This window comes from Eucalyptus grandis, chromosome 5, assembly GCF_016545825.1.
Source record: "Eucalyptus grandis isolate ANBG69807.140 chromosome 5, ASM1654582v1, whole genome shotgun sequence".
Taxonomy (NCBI): domain Eukaryota; kingdom Viridiplantae; phylum Streptophyta; class Magnoliopsida; order Myrtales; family Myrtaceae; genus Eucalyptus; species Eucalyptus grandis.
In genome coordinates this window covers 42,677,838-42,695,554 of record NC_052616.1, presented here as the reverse complement: position 1 = coordinate 42,695,554, position 17,717 = coordinate 42,677,838, and the positions used below count along the sequence as shown (strand labels likewise).

The following is a 17,717-nucleotide window of genomic DNA, read 5'->3' as shown; positions in this document are numbered from 1 at the left end:
CTTTGACATCATGCATTTGCATTAGCATTTTCATGCATCATATGAATTGCATTTTAAAATGAAATTCATTTTCCGAAAAAAAAAAAAAAAAACAAAAAAAATCAAAAATCAAAAATCAAAAATCAAGTCATTCAGTGCATGTGCATAGTCAAAATTTAGGTTTCAATTTGTCTTTGAATGCAACCTCTACGAGCTCAACTTCAAAGAGGGGCAGCTGTTGACACCTAAATTTTGACGGTTTAGTTTATTTATTTATGGCATAGAAAATTAGGGGTTAAATTTTATTAATTGCATAGCATATAGATTTAGATTGCATTTATTTTGTTATTTGCATTTTTTGCATTTTACTGAACCAATGGCGGATGGGTCGAATTAGTGGTTTTGGGTTTTAAATTAGCAGGCTGTGCTAGGCCCACGAAAGGAGAGAATTAACCCAAGCCCGTCGTTATGTTTAATTAATTATCTTGTGAAAAATTAAGATTTGATGCGATATTACGATGATTTTGGAAATTAAAAAAATTGCATTGTAATCTTATTTTTATCAATAGATGATGAAATCGAAGGAGAATATTTTTGAAATGAGGATTTTTGGAATTTAAGAAAATCAGGTTATGATCTTATCTTTAAAACTCAGTATAAAATATTTAGGAGATAAGGAGAATAAAAGATTTGGGTGATCGGGAGGTTATAGATTATCTTCGTGCATATTGAAAAAAAGAGATAAAATATTCTACGAAGATTACCTATTTTTACCTATAAAAGCAATCGTGTACGGGGGAGAGAAAGGGGCTTTTTCAAGGTTTTTCGTCGAAAAGAAAGGAAGAAAAAAAGTCAAAAGGTGAAAAGAGAGAGAAAAGTGCTGACAGCAGCAGAGGGAGAGAGAACCGTGCGTGGAGAAGGAGAAAAGCAAAAAGTAAAAGGAGGAACAGTGTAGGGGCAGGGACTGTTCCTTTGTCTCCTTCCTTCGCTGCTCACGATCGTGCATTACCGGCCGAAGGTCACACCGCCGGGCAACCCGGAGCCTCACGTCACCCCTACTCAGCTCGTGTTGACTCGCGACAATCAAGTGCCCTTGCAGCTGCTACCACCTCGCCTTGGCCGCTCATCCCCGACGCCCGTGAAGCTCCACATTGCACCACCGCGCCGAAGTCCGCCGTGCCTTGCTGCCCGATCCACCGACGCCGGACACCTCGCCACGCTGCAGGACGTGTGTGTGACCACCACCGCTCCTCGCCTTCCGCAAAGCCCGACGCCCTCCTCCGCTTTCCACCGGTAATCAATTCGCCCAATGCCGCTTGCTGCTCCCCATAACCGAAGTCTCACTGCGCACGCCGACGCCGCCTGGAAGCCGAGGCCAGCCGCGACCACTTCGCTTGCAGCCCACTCGATTCACGGTGCCCATCTCCCCCACGACGACCTAGGCACCAATCGCTCCGACCCAACAACCTTGCAATTTCGTTTTTAGCCGAGATCCGACGACACTTTGGAGCCCCGCTGCTCCCGATCCGCGCAACCCGACGCCGGCAACCCACTAGTACCGGCTATGACGCCTCTACCCACCAGTCTGCTCATCGAGCGATTCCCTCACCAGCCCGGAGCTCCGATTGCGACGCCCTCCGACGATCGAACCCGCTGCCCAAAGATCGCCCGCACGAGCAAGCCATGGGTGAAGAAAGCAGGAAAAGAAAAACAAAAAAAGAAAAGAAAGGGAAATTAGGTAGTTTTTTTTTTATCTATTTCTTTTAAGTTTAGTTGTTATTGTGTAAATTTGAAGTGATATTCATTTCATGAATTTTGTAGGCATTATCCGCAGGGGGGTTTTCCCTAAAATTATTATAATTATTAATTTGACCCGTAAGATTTCGGGTAATTTTTTAATTATATTAATTCTTGGGATTTGTTGTAGTATTTTAAGTGTTGAATCAATATAACTATTAATTTGATCCGTAAGAATTCGGATCATATTTTAGTTATTTTGATCTTTTGTCGTGATAATTAGGGTTAGGATAATCATTAATTTGACCTGTGAGACAACAGGTTATTTTTTCGATTATTTTAATCCTTTATTTGATTGAATATCTTGATTGTTTAGATTTAATGTTTAGTTGATAATTGCTTATTTTTTGAAAACCTAGAAAAAAATCTAAAAAATATTTGAATTAGGATTCAGTTTGTTTTGGAATATTCCTTGTTATCTTGCGTATCTAGAATAGGGATTTTATTCCGAATTTAGAAAAATAATTAAAAAAAAACAAAATGTGCATTCATTTAGGTTGTTAGTTTTATCATTATTTGAATTGCATGTGAAATTTTAATTTCGAAATTAATATAAAAACACAAAAAAATCATCATGCATATATCATGTTGAATTAGGGCATTCTTTGCGCGTCATTGCATATTAGATAAATTGCATGTTAGATTAAGATAATATCTTAGTTTAAATTAGGATTTAATGTGACTTGATCCTTAGTTTAAATTCAATAGAATTTTAATCTAGCTAGATCATTTTTGCATAGAAATATCAAATGCACGTCATTTAGTTTTTATTAGGTTCATTTAATTAGAACTTCCTCGTCATTAGACTAAGTCATTTAATAAATGTCGCATGACATATAACCCGCATACTAAATTGAATGTTGCGTGTCATCTAGTTTAAATAATTTTGTATGTCATCACATCGCATTGCATGTCATTAGAATTAGGTCATTTAGACTGCATTTAATTATTGCATTTCTTCATGTCATATAGTTTAGGTCATGCTGCCATGTCATATTGAATTATTAGCATGCATCGCATGATTTTCATTAAATAAAGGGAAAACAAAAAAAAAATTGAAATTGCGTGTTAATTAGAAACCATATCTAGGGTTGTTGATGTGGATTTTAATTTAATACTGCAGATGCTTGCTTTTGTTGCTTTGAGGTAAGTCATGCATTATTTAAGTGATTTCTTGAGTGTTAAATTGGTGGTATGCGCACATGTATGATCACCTCACATGTTAGGAAGATAAATTAAAATCAATTCAATTGCCAAACATTTCTTTGAAAATGAAATAAAAGGTACCGAAATGGCACTAGGATAGTCTGGTGTAATCAAGTCCCCGAACTCATAAATCTCTGGTTCGTAGGAGTAAAGTAAATCTCATGTTACTTTACTTGGGTTTCTAATTGACCCACCAAAAATAGATTAGTGGCGACTCCTGAATGAAAATCATTTGCATGTTAAGAATTCAAACCTAAGTCGCGGGTGGTATGGGCTTGGGAGAGCCGAGCTAAGCTTAAAGACTTAGTAATCCATTAACCTAGTTTTAGGTGGTGAACCCGAAAAAATTTGGTCGCGACAACCTTTCTGCATTTCAACGCCTTTATTAACCTAGACTTATAAAAATAAGCAAAAGCAACGCGCGCGTGTAAGGAATAGAGACGATTGCGTGCAGAAGGAAGAGAGATGATTGAGAGAGAGAGAGAGAGAGAGAGAGAGAGAGAGAGAGAGAGAGAGAGAGAGAGAGAGAGAGAGAATTAAGTGAATGATTAATATTGATCAAAAGTTTTATGTGCCTCAACTGACATTTATCTAACAGAAAACTCCATAAGCTTTACAAAATTATGAATATTGACAACTAGATTTGCAAACGATTTTTTTTCTTTCTATTCTAAACTTTAATAGAATTTTGAATTTCAATAGAAAAGTAATTAGGTAATATGTTTCACTTAATATAAGCCAAAACACATAACAAATACCAGACTAATCAACGGTACTAACAATATCTCCACATATAGCTAAAATGGAGGCCTATCATGTTCCATGTTGAGATTGTATCAATTAGAGGGTCATGTTTTACTCCAATCCCAATTAATTGAAAGTTCATCTAACTAATTTTAATTGATGGGTTATAAATGTAGATACATATATGTATGTGTGTGTATGTTTGGTCAAGTTCGCATATGATTAATATATACAATTATTTTAATTTTCTAATCGGAGAGTTCAACTTCCTCTAACGAGGGATGGATGGCAAATGTGACCCTATACCCCCTCCACTTTGGTCGCTTTGAAAATCTTTTAAAAACACAATGCATGGATATTTATTATCAAAACCTCATAAACCCTAATAGCTTTTCAATCCATGATCGTGCCTATTCAAATCAGGGCGATCCTCGATTGTCATGTAATCATGAGAGGTTAATTGCTCACGCTGAGTACAGAGCCAAAAGGAAATCGGTTTAACATCATTCGCAGTCAATATCGAAGTCGTGCGAAATCACCCGCAATCTGACCTTGTATTTTTGCCAAATCAATTTATTTCCATTCGATAATTGGACTGCAACAATGTGGTATCATCCCCCTTCGATCCTTATGGTCGAGTGGCCTATCCCTGATTGAATTCACTAGTCGTACGTGTATCGATCCTTTGTTGCCTTTCTGACTAGTCAGTTAACTCATGAGGGGCCAGCTTAGAGTAAACGTAACTAATAGCGCATTGATAAAATAACCATTTCACATATCCCGAGATGGGTTAAAACTCAGGATGTCACACTTATTGTAGTGATAAAGATGGGTAGACGTCGGAGATGGGCAAGAATCATCGCGTGTGTCAAGCAATCACGGGACCCACGAATTCAAATCACTTCCCTTTTTCACTTTCGCGTGGTTTAAGCGACTCCACAACTTGATATAACATCATCTAGAAGTTTGTCAATATCAAAACCCTTTTCAAGTGTCCAATGCACGGATTCTCTTCCCTTTCACGTCCACAAGTTGTCATACCTTCTTTTTTTCAGATAGATGTTCAAAACTTTTTATGGGTTCGAATTTCACTGAGATAAACTTTTGAAATCCATTTAATTATAATTTTGTTTTGTTAGGATGTTAGCCCCAAAACGATTGTGATATGGCTTAAAGTAAAGAAGTTGGGACTTCTCAGCTCAAGCCCATCCTCTCGGGAAAAAATAAATATAAAATTAATAAATCAAGCCCATAGTGTTGATTTTGATTCTTCTCTTTAGGGAAAAAAAAGTCATATGGAATGCTTGGTTCAAAGGAAAACCTTTTGTAAATTTCAGAGTTTTCAAGTTTTATACCGTAAGGTTATTTGTTTTAGATACAAAAATTCGCTTGCCAAGCGGATGTATGGGTGCGTTTTGTGTAGATGTCATACGGAATAGATCATGGCAACGTGTTCGGTTTCCGATCTCAAGTTGACCACTTCATTCCATATGCACACAAGAGTTATTTTAAAACTGTAATTTCGAAGCATATTGATTTCGGTGGTTTAAAGTCGTTTCAATTCTAATGTTTGAATTATTTAAATGAACAAAAGAAAAGAGACCATCATGTCTTCTCTTTTTTTTTCTTTTGTCTTTTTTTTTATCGTGCCCGAATACAAAGATAGAAATACCGGTTCCTCTCCATTTTCCATTTCCCATTTTATTCCATGACCAACTTCATCCTGTCGGTTCAAATGTAGGCCTTTCTTTAAAAACAATGAATTTACCCATTGAATTTCTAAATCAACACATATTTTGGTTTTAAATGCTTGATTTAAATACTAATTTATTATAATTGATCATAACCCTTTGCAAACTCATTTTGTAATTCCTGCTACTCGAGTTGGCAAAAGTATCTATGAACTTTTAGCATACAACTTATTCCACAAAACATCATAGGTTGGCCAATGACCTATATATCTATGGTTGAAAAAGAAGAAATTCACCATACCACAATTAAATCCACAATAACTCACAATGACCCTTCTAGCAAGGGAACATTGAATCGGCCACGGTAGAGTTTGGACACAACACTTGGCCTTTCAAAGTCAAAGTCAACGTGGGTCGCCCCTCTTGCTCCTACAATCACGGGGTAGACGGTTTGAAATAGAGCAGTGCCAAGCATATTAAAACTAGTCTCTATGAATTGGGGATTCTTATTCAGTACCCTAATGGTGTACAAAAGATTAATTACCCAAGCAATCTATAAACGGTATTTTATTTTGGCAAATGAATTCATTCCATTAATAAATGCAAATTTCGATCTATGTAATCAATATTTTACATTGACGATGTACTTGATATAAATCTATATAATCTATACATTCAGTAATGTAATAAACTGTACAAGTGGATATTTAAGTATAGCACGTCACAAGTCCCATGTTATTGAATAGAGTATACCCTCAAATTCAAAGTCTAAAGGTCAGTCCACACGCATGAACTAGAAATTGTTGAATAAAAACAAGACATGGAGAGAGAGAGAGAGAGAGAGAGAGAGCTTTAGTAGTATGCGAATGCCTGAACAAGACTTAGGTGTGGAACCTAAAGTTTTAAAGTTTTAGGTGTGGAACCGACTTTCATTTTTAACTTTTACACTTTATTTAACTTGTCATTCAGGCAAGTTGACATTTATCTAAAGATACCTGAACAAGACATATGAATAATGACAACTAGATTTTGTTCATAATTTTTTTTTTTGTAATTATAAAATTTGATAGAAAAGTCATTAAGTAATATCTTGCTTAAAATAAGCCAAAACGCTTGATAAAACACAAACCAATTAGGTCCTATTATGTTGTTCTCATGGAATGATTTCGCAAAAACTTATGAGAATATCAATTAGCAAATAAATAAGTAAAATTCGTGGATCTTCAAACAATCATCGAGTATTAAAAAGAAGTAATTTCTTGAGATGAACTTGATAAGCTTTGTTTAAATATTTGAGATTAGGCGAAGAAAAAGGTGATGAGTTTATTCTGTGTCAATGCAACTCGCCCGTCAAGCAAAGACTATGTTAGCATAATAAGTCCATAGAGCTTATTACTCAAGTTGGACATTATAGGGAGATAGGAACAATTAATTAGCATCCATATCAAGTACCATAAAATATCATCAACATAGACCAATATTGGTTTATACAAATTAAAACTGTAGGGATTCTACGAGGACAATCTACCTTTTACTTATTTTCGAGGACTTCGTGAAACTGTTGATCTATTAAATTACAACATCTCTTGTTTAGAATGATCTTGAAGGTCACACCCATCGAGTCTCACCTAATGTACTCAAATATAATATAATCATGACCTACCTTTTCTGTTCGGAGGAAAAAGATAAAAAAATTAGTGGTGTTGCCTAAAAGGCAGGCCTATGACCCTCAATTAGGCACGGGCCCTCCCAAACTCATCTCTCGCGCAATGTTGAGGTATTCAATTTTAGCTTCAATCAACACTGAGGATTTTTTAATGAGAAATCACTACTAGCCTATTACGAGATTGGCTAGAAACCAAGTGAGGCATGGGAACATACCTCACATCCTATGCAACTAGAGATGTAGGGTCAAAGAATTGATTACATTAATTAATCAACTAATGCCCTCTCGACACTTAGTCTCGTTCATTTCAAGAAGATGTTTGTCGGACAGTTAGGATTGATTTTAAATCTATTCACTAACATGTGAGGCGATTATGTGAGTGCGCAATTATTGAAATAACAATTAACAATTAATGAAACATTAAATAAATTGCAAGGCAAAGTGAGAATCAAATGCTAAGAAATAAGAAAAAATGACATTCCTAACTAGACTAAAGGGAAACCATGATCAATATATTGATGATGCGTGATCAAGTGATAATCAAAAAAGATTTGTGTTGTTTTTAAGAACATTCAACCTTTGGCAAAGCAAAGCTTGTTCAATTTTGAGCATAATTTTTTGCTCACCCTTTTTCCACCCGTTTTTTGGCTTCTTACATCCCCTTTCCACCTTGAATCAACTAAATTATCCCTCATCAATCTTAGTGTTAAGATTGTTTCTTACCTATTTTTTTTTCTTTTCTTTCTTTGGAAATTCTTACACATTTAGAATTGACAAGACATATGAACTTGCAAATGGTTCGAATGGTTTGTCTTATAAAATTGTAATAATTCTATTGTCAATAACTAATTATTTCATGTAATCAAGGCAATGATAATATTTCACATAACTTTTTAAGATAATAATGGATGTTTAGAATTTTTTTATGGAGTTAATATTTTCATATTTTGAAATCTTTTGAAAATATCTTTTAAAAAGTTGTGCAATGTTGGTAAGAATAATAATAAAAGCTGGAATATCAGATTCACCAAATTCATTCTTTAAAACTAGTCGATGATTTTTTATTTTTATTTTTACTTTTACTTGTACTTTGATTATTTTTAGAATAATGGTTTACTAGTTAAAAAAAAAAAACTATACAACTTATTAACACAACAACTTGTTAGTTATCTACCAAATAATTTTTTTTTTGGGAAAAAAAAGGACACCAATTTCGACATAAATGAGAGAAAAAGAATATCAAAAAAGAAGAAAAAAATGTAAGAAATAATCTTAAATCAAGAGTAAGCCTCGTATTCAACCTTAATCTTTATTGTTTGAGTTGAACATGGTAGATTTGTCATTTAGTAAATTTCAAATCAAACAAAAAGAAGAAAAAATGTAAGAAATAATCTTAAATCAAGAGCAAACCCATAATGGATAATTTGTTCAATTCAAGGGGTGTCAAAAGCCAAAAAAGGGTGGGAAAGTGCAAGCCATCACTATTTCTACCACTCATTGACTTACGACACCTAATTTACGTTAATTGGCTACACTATTCCTTATGGCCACGTTTGGCACTCAGGATAAAATTTGGCATAGAATAAAATTTATCATATCCTGTATTTAGTGCTTACTTAAGACTAGATGAAGTCGAATGTAAGAGGGATATGGGTTGCATAAATTTATCCCATGGAGGAGGTGGAATAAAGATAAATAAGATCTCTAGTATCCATAATGAAAAGTTATTTATCTCAAATAAAACTTATTATATTAACAATAATGAAATTATATTTTAATATAAATAATATTTGAATTATAATTTAAGAAATTCAAAATGACAAAAAATAAAATTTATTTTTAATTTAATATTATTTTTATTTATGCATTCATCTTTAATTCTATCTTAAAATATAAATTCAATATATGAATATAAGTATGTAATTACATTTATTACATATTTTAGGTATTTTTGTATTTTAGATATATTAGTACAGTTTACTATTTGATAAAATTTTATTAGAGAATGATGGAAGGGGAAAAAAAAAGAGATAATAAACAAAATGATTAAAAAAGAGGGGAAAATAAAATAAAAATAAATTAGGGAATAGTGCTGTGAGAGATTTTTACCATCTTTATTTGTGAACTTTTAGGTTCCTTTATACTAATATGATATTTATACCAAAAAATGTGCTTAATATAATATAAATATATTTGACTTTATTATTACGATTCACCAAAAAGTAGATAGGATATAGTAAAATCCCATTATTTCATATCATATACTATCCAGTTATATCTTGCTTAGAAATCCGGATGACCAAACATAACCTAAGGGTCCCAACTGATTTAAGATTATTTCTTACATTCTTTCTTTTTCTTTTATTTCAATTTTACTAGAGAGAAAACTACTCATGCTTCTCTCAAGCAACATTTACTAAAGTTAAATGTGGGGTCACTTTTGATTTAAGAATAATGTTTGCCTTTTTTTTTTTCCTTTTTTGGCTTTTTTTTTTTTTTTTTTTCCTTTTCTTTATCCATTTGGAACAAGACTAATGTATCTCTTTTCAAAAAAAAAAAAGTTTATTTGGTAGATAGCTAACTAATTATTATGTTTCCAACCAAAAAAAAAAACTAATTATTTTATGGGAAGATTTCAAAAAGGGCTTGAAATGCTTTAGTTTTTTCAAATAATGACTCAAAATGGACATTATTTTAAATAAGGGTTTGGAGTGGGAAAATCATCTTAAATAAGGTCCATTGGTTGACGATGACTTTTTCTGCCATCAAAGAAGGGATATCTTGGTCAAAAAAATTGTAATTATATTTTTAAAAGTTTTTATTTGTTAACCTTTTTCTTTTTTCTTTTTATTTTCTTTTCTTTTTCCTCATTCCTTCCATGGAAATGGTCGTCAACGGCTAGCGAGAGGTCACCCTCACCTGGCCCTTGCTTGAGTCGAGTGAGGGCGTTCGTCGCCAAATCTAGGGAGGGCAACCCTCGCCTGGGCTTGCGAGGGCAAGGGTGGCCCTCGCCAACATCAGGCGAGGGTTGCCCCCACCTAGGCGAGCAAGGGCCGCCCTCGTTTGAGTCAAACGAGGGTAGCCTTGCTAGATCTGGCGAGGGCAACCCTCTCTTGGGTTGGCAAGGGTGAGGGGTGCCCTCACCAACGTCGAACGAGAGTCGCCTTCGTTGGTGCTGGTCGAAGGCAGCCCTTGGCGAGGTTGGGCAAAGGTGTCCCTCGCCCGATCCTCGCCCTCACTTGAGTCGACTTTGCTCCGCCATGGCCGGCGGAGGGAAAAGGGAAAAAATTAAAAAAGATAAAAGAAAAAAATGCTCTTCAACCAAAGAGGTTATGCCCTTTTTTGAAAATTTTATGCTCACTTCAAGCTTTATTCAAAACAAGTTACATTTCATGTCCTTATTTAAGACAATTTGGTCATTTCATGCCCTTATCTGAAACAACATCAACTTTGGACCCTTATTTGAGAAAATGAGAGAACTTGAGGCTCTTATTTGGAATTTTCCCTTATTTTATTAATGATTTGTATATTTCTTTCTTTTTTCGATACCATGAGACTATTATTCAAAAAATAACATAAGCATAAGTAAGAGGATAATCTTGAGGAAATTGCATATAATGCTACATCAACCACAATATTCAAATTTTATATAAATTCTTATAAATTTGTACCAAAAATCAAAGTCAAAAATCCACGTTCATGAGGATACTCTATGGAAATGAACCAAACAATTTGCACCTAAAATTAACATTTCTTTACTCTAATATATAATTAGGGCTTGCTTAAAGTATAATAATGGAGAATAAGTTCATAACAAACATCAATGATAGATTAACATGTAAATGGGTCAAGAAGAAGCGGTTAGGATAAATAAAAAAGTATTTTGGAAGGGACCTTGCTAAGTTTTTCCTTTAGTGAAATTGAAAAACTAAGAAGAAGAAAAGTGAGTAATAATGTGGGGTTTACAAGAGATGATGTAGTCAATTCAATATGACAATAGGTATTGAGAACCAATAAATGGATGGAAATAGGGTGAGCCTATAAAGAAATTGGCAAATTTTAGCCTCTGCCTAAAAAAGTACACAAAAGTTTATAAAAGGTAAGATTTATAGAGATGAGATAAGTTAGTGAGTCAAAAAGCCAAATAAATGTTAGCCCCTTTCCAAATAAGTGATGATAATATAGAATTGACAAGTCACTCAATCAGAAAAAAGTTGATAAGACTTGGTAAACAAAAACAAGTAGGCAATTTAATAGGAGAAAAGTAGATAACTCACCAGACTGAATATTGGTAAATTCATAGCAATTGATAGATTTAATGCGCTTAAAAAAAAAGAAAAAAAAACATGACAAATGATACTCCGACAAAATATGTTAATAAATTTAAATGAACCAAGTAAATTTTGTCAAGTAACCCAGATGAGAGTCGGAAGCATCAGGTATTGAGGACCACCCATACACATGGTTCAAAGTCTCAAAGAATGCTACGATGTGTTTGCTAACAACAAAAACTTCAAGGACCGTCTTCAAATCCTCTTCATTCTCATTATCATAAACACGCACAAGAAACTTTAGTATAAGAAACCCGGCAAAGGTCGCGGGGGATCCAACTGAAATTTAAACAGTAAATAGACGAGATTAACTATAGTAATTAACCCGAGATATTTCGACTTATACTAAGCTCAGTTCATATCGACCGATTTTGCCCTACTAACGCACATGAACCACATGAACTCGAAGCCGTAATCTCTCAGACGAATACTTATGCGACGGGATAAGAAACTTTGGAGGCAATTCCACAAAGGCCACCTTCGACCCCAGAATCCCTCTGAATTCTCATGTACCCGCTCTCCCCCCAGGAGACATCCCAAGAGTTCCTTATCAACCAGTACTTCATCCCATCCGTATCCGTCCCGTACCCGACGACCGTCACCGCATGGTCCAGATCGGTCCCGCATGGGCCAGTAAAGACACCGCCTGCATAATTCTGGAACGCGGCCCCACTCGAGTCGAGTGCTACCGACACCGGCTGCATTGCCACGGCCTTCAGCATGTCGTCCTCGTTCGGGGGGACGTCCCTGTATTCTGATATTTTGGCCTCGGCAACAGATGAGGCCTGCACATCGCAGGTACTGTCGACCCCAACGTACGGGTAGTTCGTCTCGGAGCTGATGCCATTGTTGTTGATGATGTACTCGAAGCCATTGTCCATCCAGCCGCCTTGACAGCCCTGGTTCCCGTCAGTGGCGCAGTCTATGAGTTGCTGCTCGGACAGGTTTGGTAGCACGCCAGTGGTGATCTGTGTGATTGCTTCGACCGCCGCCACCACGGAGAACGACCAGCAAGATCCTGTACACATAAGGTAGAGAGTTCTGCAGTGATTATAATTCAATGATGAAAACTTCTCAGAAAAATTAATTTGTTTAGTGTTTCACAGTGTAATATTTTATGACAAGTGGATTTAAACTGGGCAATGCAATTGCTCGCATATCTTAGTATAGGCTTCAATAGTTAGCAGTAAATTTCTTACCACATTGGCCTTGGTTCTTTATAGGGTTGACAGCACCTTGTTTTACCCAATCGACGCTCTCGGGATGCTATTCGACCTTGGTACTTAAAAGAATTGACTTGGGACGAGTTCCTGCGTGTTGATGATGGCAATTTGTATCCGGTATATGCTGCCACAAATTCCTCGTTGGTCAAGTCCGAGAACTTGTTCAATCCAACCTTGTAAGTCCGGTTCACCGCGCCGTTGAACTCCTCGATGAACCGCAGGTTTTCAAGAAAATATTCAAACGCTTCGCCTTCTCGGCGACATCTTTATAGTCGCGTTCGTGCCGACTCATCCACTCCTCAAACTTTTTAGTCGCAGATGGAATGTCGTAGGCACGAGACGCAGCACTTGACGCACATGCACATGCACACAAGACAAGTATCAACCATATGGAGAAATTTTTTGCAAGCTTCAAACCCATTTTCTAATGAATAGATATGTTTGTGGTGCAGAGATTGAGTGAATCCGTTAGGTGTATTTATAGAAGGAAAAACTACACGAGTGAACCCTAAGTTTTCGCCTAATGTGCAATATTGTCCCTAAATTTTTAATTTGTTCAATGCGGTGCCTGAATTTTTTGTACATGTTTAATTTAGTCTCTAAATTATATGAAAATGTTCACGTTATCCTTCTATTAATTCAAGTTATTGAAAATTGCATTTGGCTTCCAATTTGGTATGTTTGAATATGGACTAAAAATAATGTTACATCAGGATTATCCACATAAGATATTCTACTCAAATTAGAATATAATAATCATTTGAAGTTGTTTAACTTGTTCAACTTGGACAAATGATTTTTCATTTGATTTGTAGGTACAAATTATTATATCTTGAGTTGAATATCTCATATGAATAATCCACATGTAACATTATTTTTTCAACCACGACTCAAACTTACTAAATGGGAAGCCAAATTAGCAAATTCCGTTAAATGAATAAATGGAAGGAAAACATTGGAAAGTTCTGTGTATCTAGAGACCAAATTAAATAGTTACCAAAAGTTTAGGGATGATATGTATATTGGGTCAACGTCCAGAGTCCATTTGTGTAGTTGCCTCCGTATAGAAGTGAATATGAAATTAATCTATTTGAGCAATTTAAGGGCAAAGAAAGTCGGAGACAGAGCATGGTCAATGTCATTGTTTACTCAATTAGTGCGTGTTGCACATGATGTCCAAAGCTAAAGAGAAAGATGCTTGTATGGTCCTTGATCTTTCTCTGGCTTCACTTAGGGTTTCTGTAACCACGGTGTACACAGCTTTAGGGTTTCTGTAACCATGGTGTACACAGCTTGAGGATTTACTCGGTAGGTTCTTTTAAAGCTAAGCAGAACTAGATTGGTTTGAAAATGTCGCTAACTATATTTTACTTTTCTTCGTGCACCTTTCTACATTTCAATGCCTTTATTGACCTAGACTGATAAAAATAAGCAAAAGTAACGTGTGAGGAAGAGAGATGATTGTGCGCATGTGTGTAAGGAAGGGAGACGACTGAGAGAGAAACAACGGTAAGTGAATGATCAATATTGATCAAAAGTTTTCCGTGCCTCAATAGACATTTATCTAACGAAAAACTTCCGAAACTTTATAAAATTACGAAAATTGACAACTAGATTTGCGTATGATTTTTTTTTTTTTTTGTTATTCTAAACTTTAATAGTATTTTGAATTTTGATAATAGAGTATGCCAAAACGCACAATATATGACAAACTAACCAATAGTATCAATAATTAGCTCAATTGGATGCCTATGGTGTTCCATTTCCAAGATGGTATTAATTATAGGATCGTCTTTTACTCCAACCTCTATTAATTGAAAGTTCATCTTACTAATCTTTAATTGATGGGTTTCAATCGTTGACAACACACACATATTTTGGTCAAAGTTTCCATATGATTAATACACATGATTACTTTAACCCGCCAATCGGAGAGTTCAACTTTCTCCAACGAGGGATGGGGGGCAAATGTGGCCCTATACGTCCTCCACTTTGGTTGCTTTGAAAATCTTTTCAAAAGACCGTGCATGGATATGTATTATCAAAACCTCATATACCCTAATTGATCCCCATATTTTCCTTCACTTATTGTAGTGATTAAGATAGATAGACGTGGGACAAAGGCAAGAATCATCCCGTGTGTCAAGCTGACATGGGACCCACAAATTAAAAGCCACTTCCCCTTTCACATTCCTAGAGTTTAAGTAACTCCACAACATGATGTAACATCATCTAGAAGCTCGTCAATATTGAAACTCGTTTCAATTTCCAAGCGTCCGTTGCACGGAATCTCTTCCCTTTCATACTCTCTTTTCTTTTAGATCGGACTCATAAGGACCTTTCTAGCAAAGGAACATTGAATCAGGCATGGGTATAATTTGGACACAAAGCTTGGCTTTTCAAAGTCAAGTCGACAGGGTCGTCTCTCTTGCTTCTACAATCACGGGGTGGATTCTTGCTTCTACAATCACGGAGTATGCCGTCAAATTTAAAGTGTAAAGGTCAGTCAACCCATTTGGTTAGTCCACATGCTTGAACTTTATCGGGAATTGTTGGAAAAAAAATGGTCAGAGAGAGAGAGAGAGAGATCTAATTGTAAGAGAATGCTCAATATTGACAGAAAGTTATAGGTGTGGAACCGACTTTCATTTTTAACTTTTATTATTTTTTCTACTTGTTATTCACGACATACCAAAAATGAAAACTTGTTATTCACGTAAATTGACTTTTATCTAAGGGGAAATGCCTAAACAAGACGTATGAATATTGACAACTGGATTTTCTTCATATTTATTTTTTGCAATTCTAAAATTTGATCTTTTTTAAATTTTGAGAGAAATGTCATTATGTAATTTCTTGCTTAATATAGGCCAAAATGCATGATAAATCACAGATTAATTAAATAGCTATCATGGTCTATGCTCGTGGAACGATTCTGCAAAAACTTATGAGAATATCAGTTAGCAAAAACTCACGGGTCATCAAACAATTATCGAGTATTAAAAGAAGTAATTTCTTGAGATGAACTTGATAAACTTGGTTTAAATATTTGAGATTAGACAAAGAACAAGGGGATGAGTCTATTCTACGTCAATGCATCTTGTCATCAAGCAAAAACCGTGTTTGCTACCCAATTTGCCACTTGATTGGATTCTCAAGGAGAGTGGGCTATGGTCACTTTTCGGGAAAATTACCAAAAAAGTCCTAAACCTATTGCAATTGTGCCAATTTAGTCCTAAACTTATTTTTTTGACCAATCGAGTCCTAAACCTTTTACTATTATTCCCGATCAGTCCATCCGGCCAAAAATGGCCGGTCGGCACTGACGTGGCAGCTGGCCGGCGCCGGCAATATTTTTTTAATAATATTTTATTTTTTGAAATATTTTATTAATTATTTTTTATCTTTTTTTCCTTTTTTTTTCCTCTTCCTCCTCCCTCCTCCTCTCCTCCTTCTTCCCTAGGCTCCGGCGACCGGCCAGAGGGGAGGGCTGGCCGGTTGCCGGACTGAGGCGGCCGGCGGGGCAAGCCCTCGCCGTCGCCGGGTTTGGCGAGGTGAGCCCCGCGTGATCTGGCGAGGGCTCGCCTCGCCAGTCGGCGCGGGCCCGGCGACGGCGGGCAAACCTCGCCGGATCTGGCGAGGGCTCGCCTCGCGGTCGCCGGGCGAGGCGAGCCTCGCCGGATCCGGTGAGGGGGCCTCGCCAAGGGTCCGGGAACTGATCTAGAGGAAGAAGACCTTGGAGTCGCCGACGGAGGCGGCGGGGATGAGGTGGGAGTCGAGGAGGCCGAGGATGCCATCGCAAATCTTGGAGAGCTCGGCCTCGATCTTGGCGTGGTAGTCGCGGATCGCGTCGGCAAGGCCCTCCTCGCCGGATGGCGAGGGCTCGCCTCTCGGTCGCCGGGCGAGGCGAGCCCTCGCAGATCCGGCGAGGAGGGCCTTGCCAGACGCGACGGCGAGCCCCCCTCGCCGGACGAGGCGAGCCCTCGCCAGATCAGGCGGGGCTCGCCTCGCCAGACCCGGCGATGGCGAGGGCTCGCCCCGCCGGCCGCCTCAGTCCGGCGACCGGCCAGCCCTCCCCTCTGGCCGGTCGCCGGAGCCAAGGGAAGAAGCAGGAGAGGAGGAGGAAGGAGGGAGAGGGGAAAAAAAACAGGAAAAAAAGATTAAAAAAATTAATAAAATATTTTTAAAAAATAAAATATTATTAAAAAAATGTCGCTGGTGCCGGCCGGCTGCCACATCAGCACCGGCCGGCCATTTTTGGCCAAATGGACTGATCAAGAATAATTATAAAAGGTTTAGGACTCAATTGATCAAAAAATAAGTTTAGGATTAAATTGGCACAATTGTAATAGGTTTAGGACTTTTTTAGTAATTTTCCCGTCACTTTTCTAAGTTGGGCTAGAAGGGCGTTACATTCTTCGAATTGATGACTGAAGGCCCATGGTATGCTATCAACAACTGATAAGCATGAGATAATCGATGTGCTATCAATTAGCAAGTCCACTTGCAGATTGTAGTGTAATCGGAATTCAGGTTCCTCCCTCAAAGTCAACAATGCTCTCTTTGCAACAAGGGTTTCCCGCTCAAGTACAAACAACGCTTGTTCCTTTAGGGCAAAGCCCATGATTATAGATCCCCAAGAGTCTCGACAAACTCTTGCCACCAATCTCTCTTGCTCGCCTTCGATCCAAGAGAAATCGACATTGAATTTCCAGTCCCCAAGTTTCAAAAGCATCCATTGCCTAGGTAAAGCATTCCTTTTTCCTTGCCTAAACTTCTCACTAGGGAGCCATTGATTATGATTATTACTTACCAGAACAGCTTTGTCAACAATTAACTCCAGTCTTGGCTGCCGTTGTTGATATACAAAGCCATTTCGCCCATTGCATATCAACCATAGTACATTCACAGTCAGCTCTTGAGGGGGGAAATTCGAACCCAGTGTGAGTACTTTCAACACCCATTTGTTTATTGTCTATATGTTCACTAGAGATACCGATAATTTAACTCGGTCTACCCAAATATTTTTGGACCAATCACATAGTAAGAAGAGGTGTTCCATGGTCTCTGGGATTTTTTC

At 37.1% G+C, this 17,717-nt stretch overlaps 1 protein-coding gene across 1 annotated transcript in view; it reads right to left on the bottom strand.

Annotated features, from left to right (window-relative positions):
* Nucleotides 1-11,595: 11,595 nt before the first annotated feature.
* The window catches only part of LOC120293915 (zingipain-2-like), a 34,254-nt gene continuing 28,132 nt past the window's right edge, over nucleotides 11,596-17,717 (bottom strand). The window contains exons 2-3 of the mRNA XM_039313723.1: nucleotides 12,614-12,680; nucleotides 11,596-12,432 (exon numbers count right to left, since the gene is read on the bottom strand). Of these exons, the coding sequence (XP_039169657.1) occupies nucleotides 11,846-12,432; nucleotides 12,614-12,680 (654 nt within the window). The 3' untranslated portion in view covers nucleotides 11,596-11,845. The remainder of the gene's footprint in view (nucleotides 12,433-12,613; nucleotides 12,681-17,717) is intronic.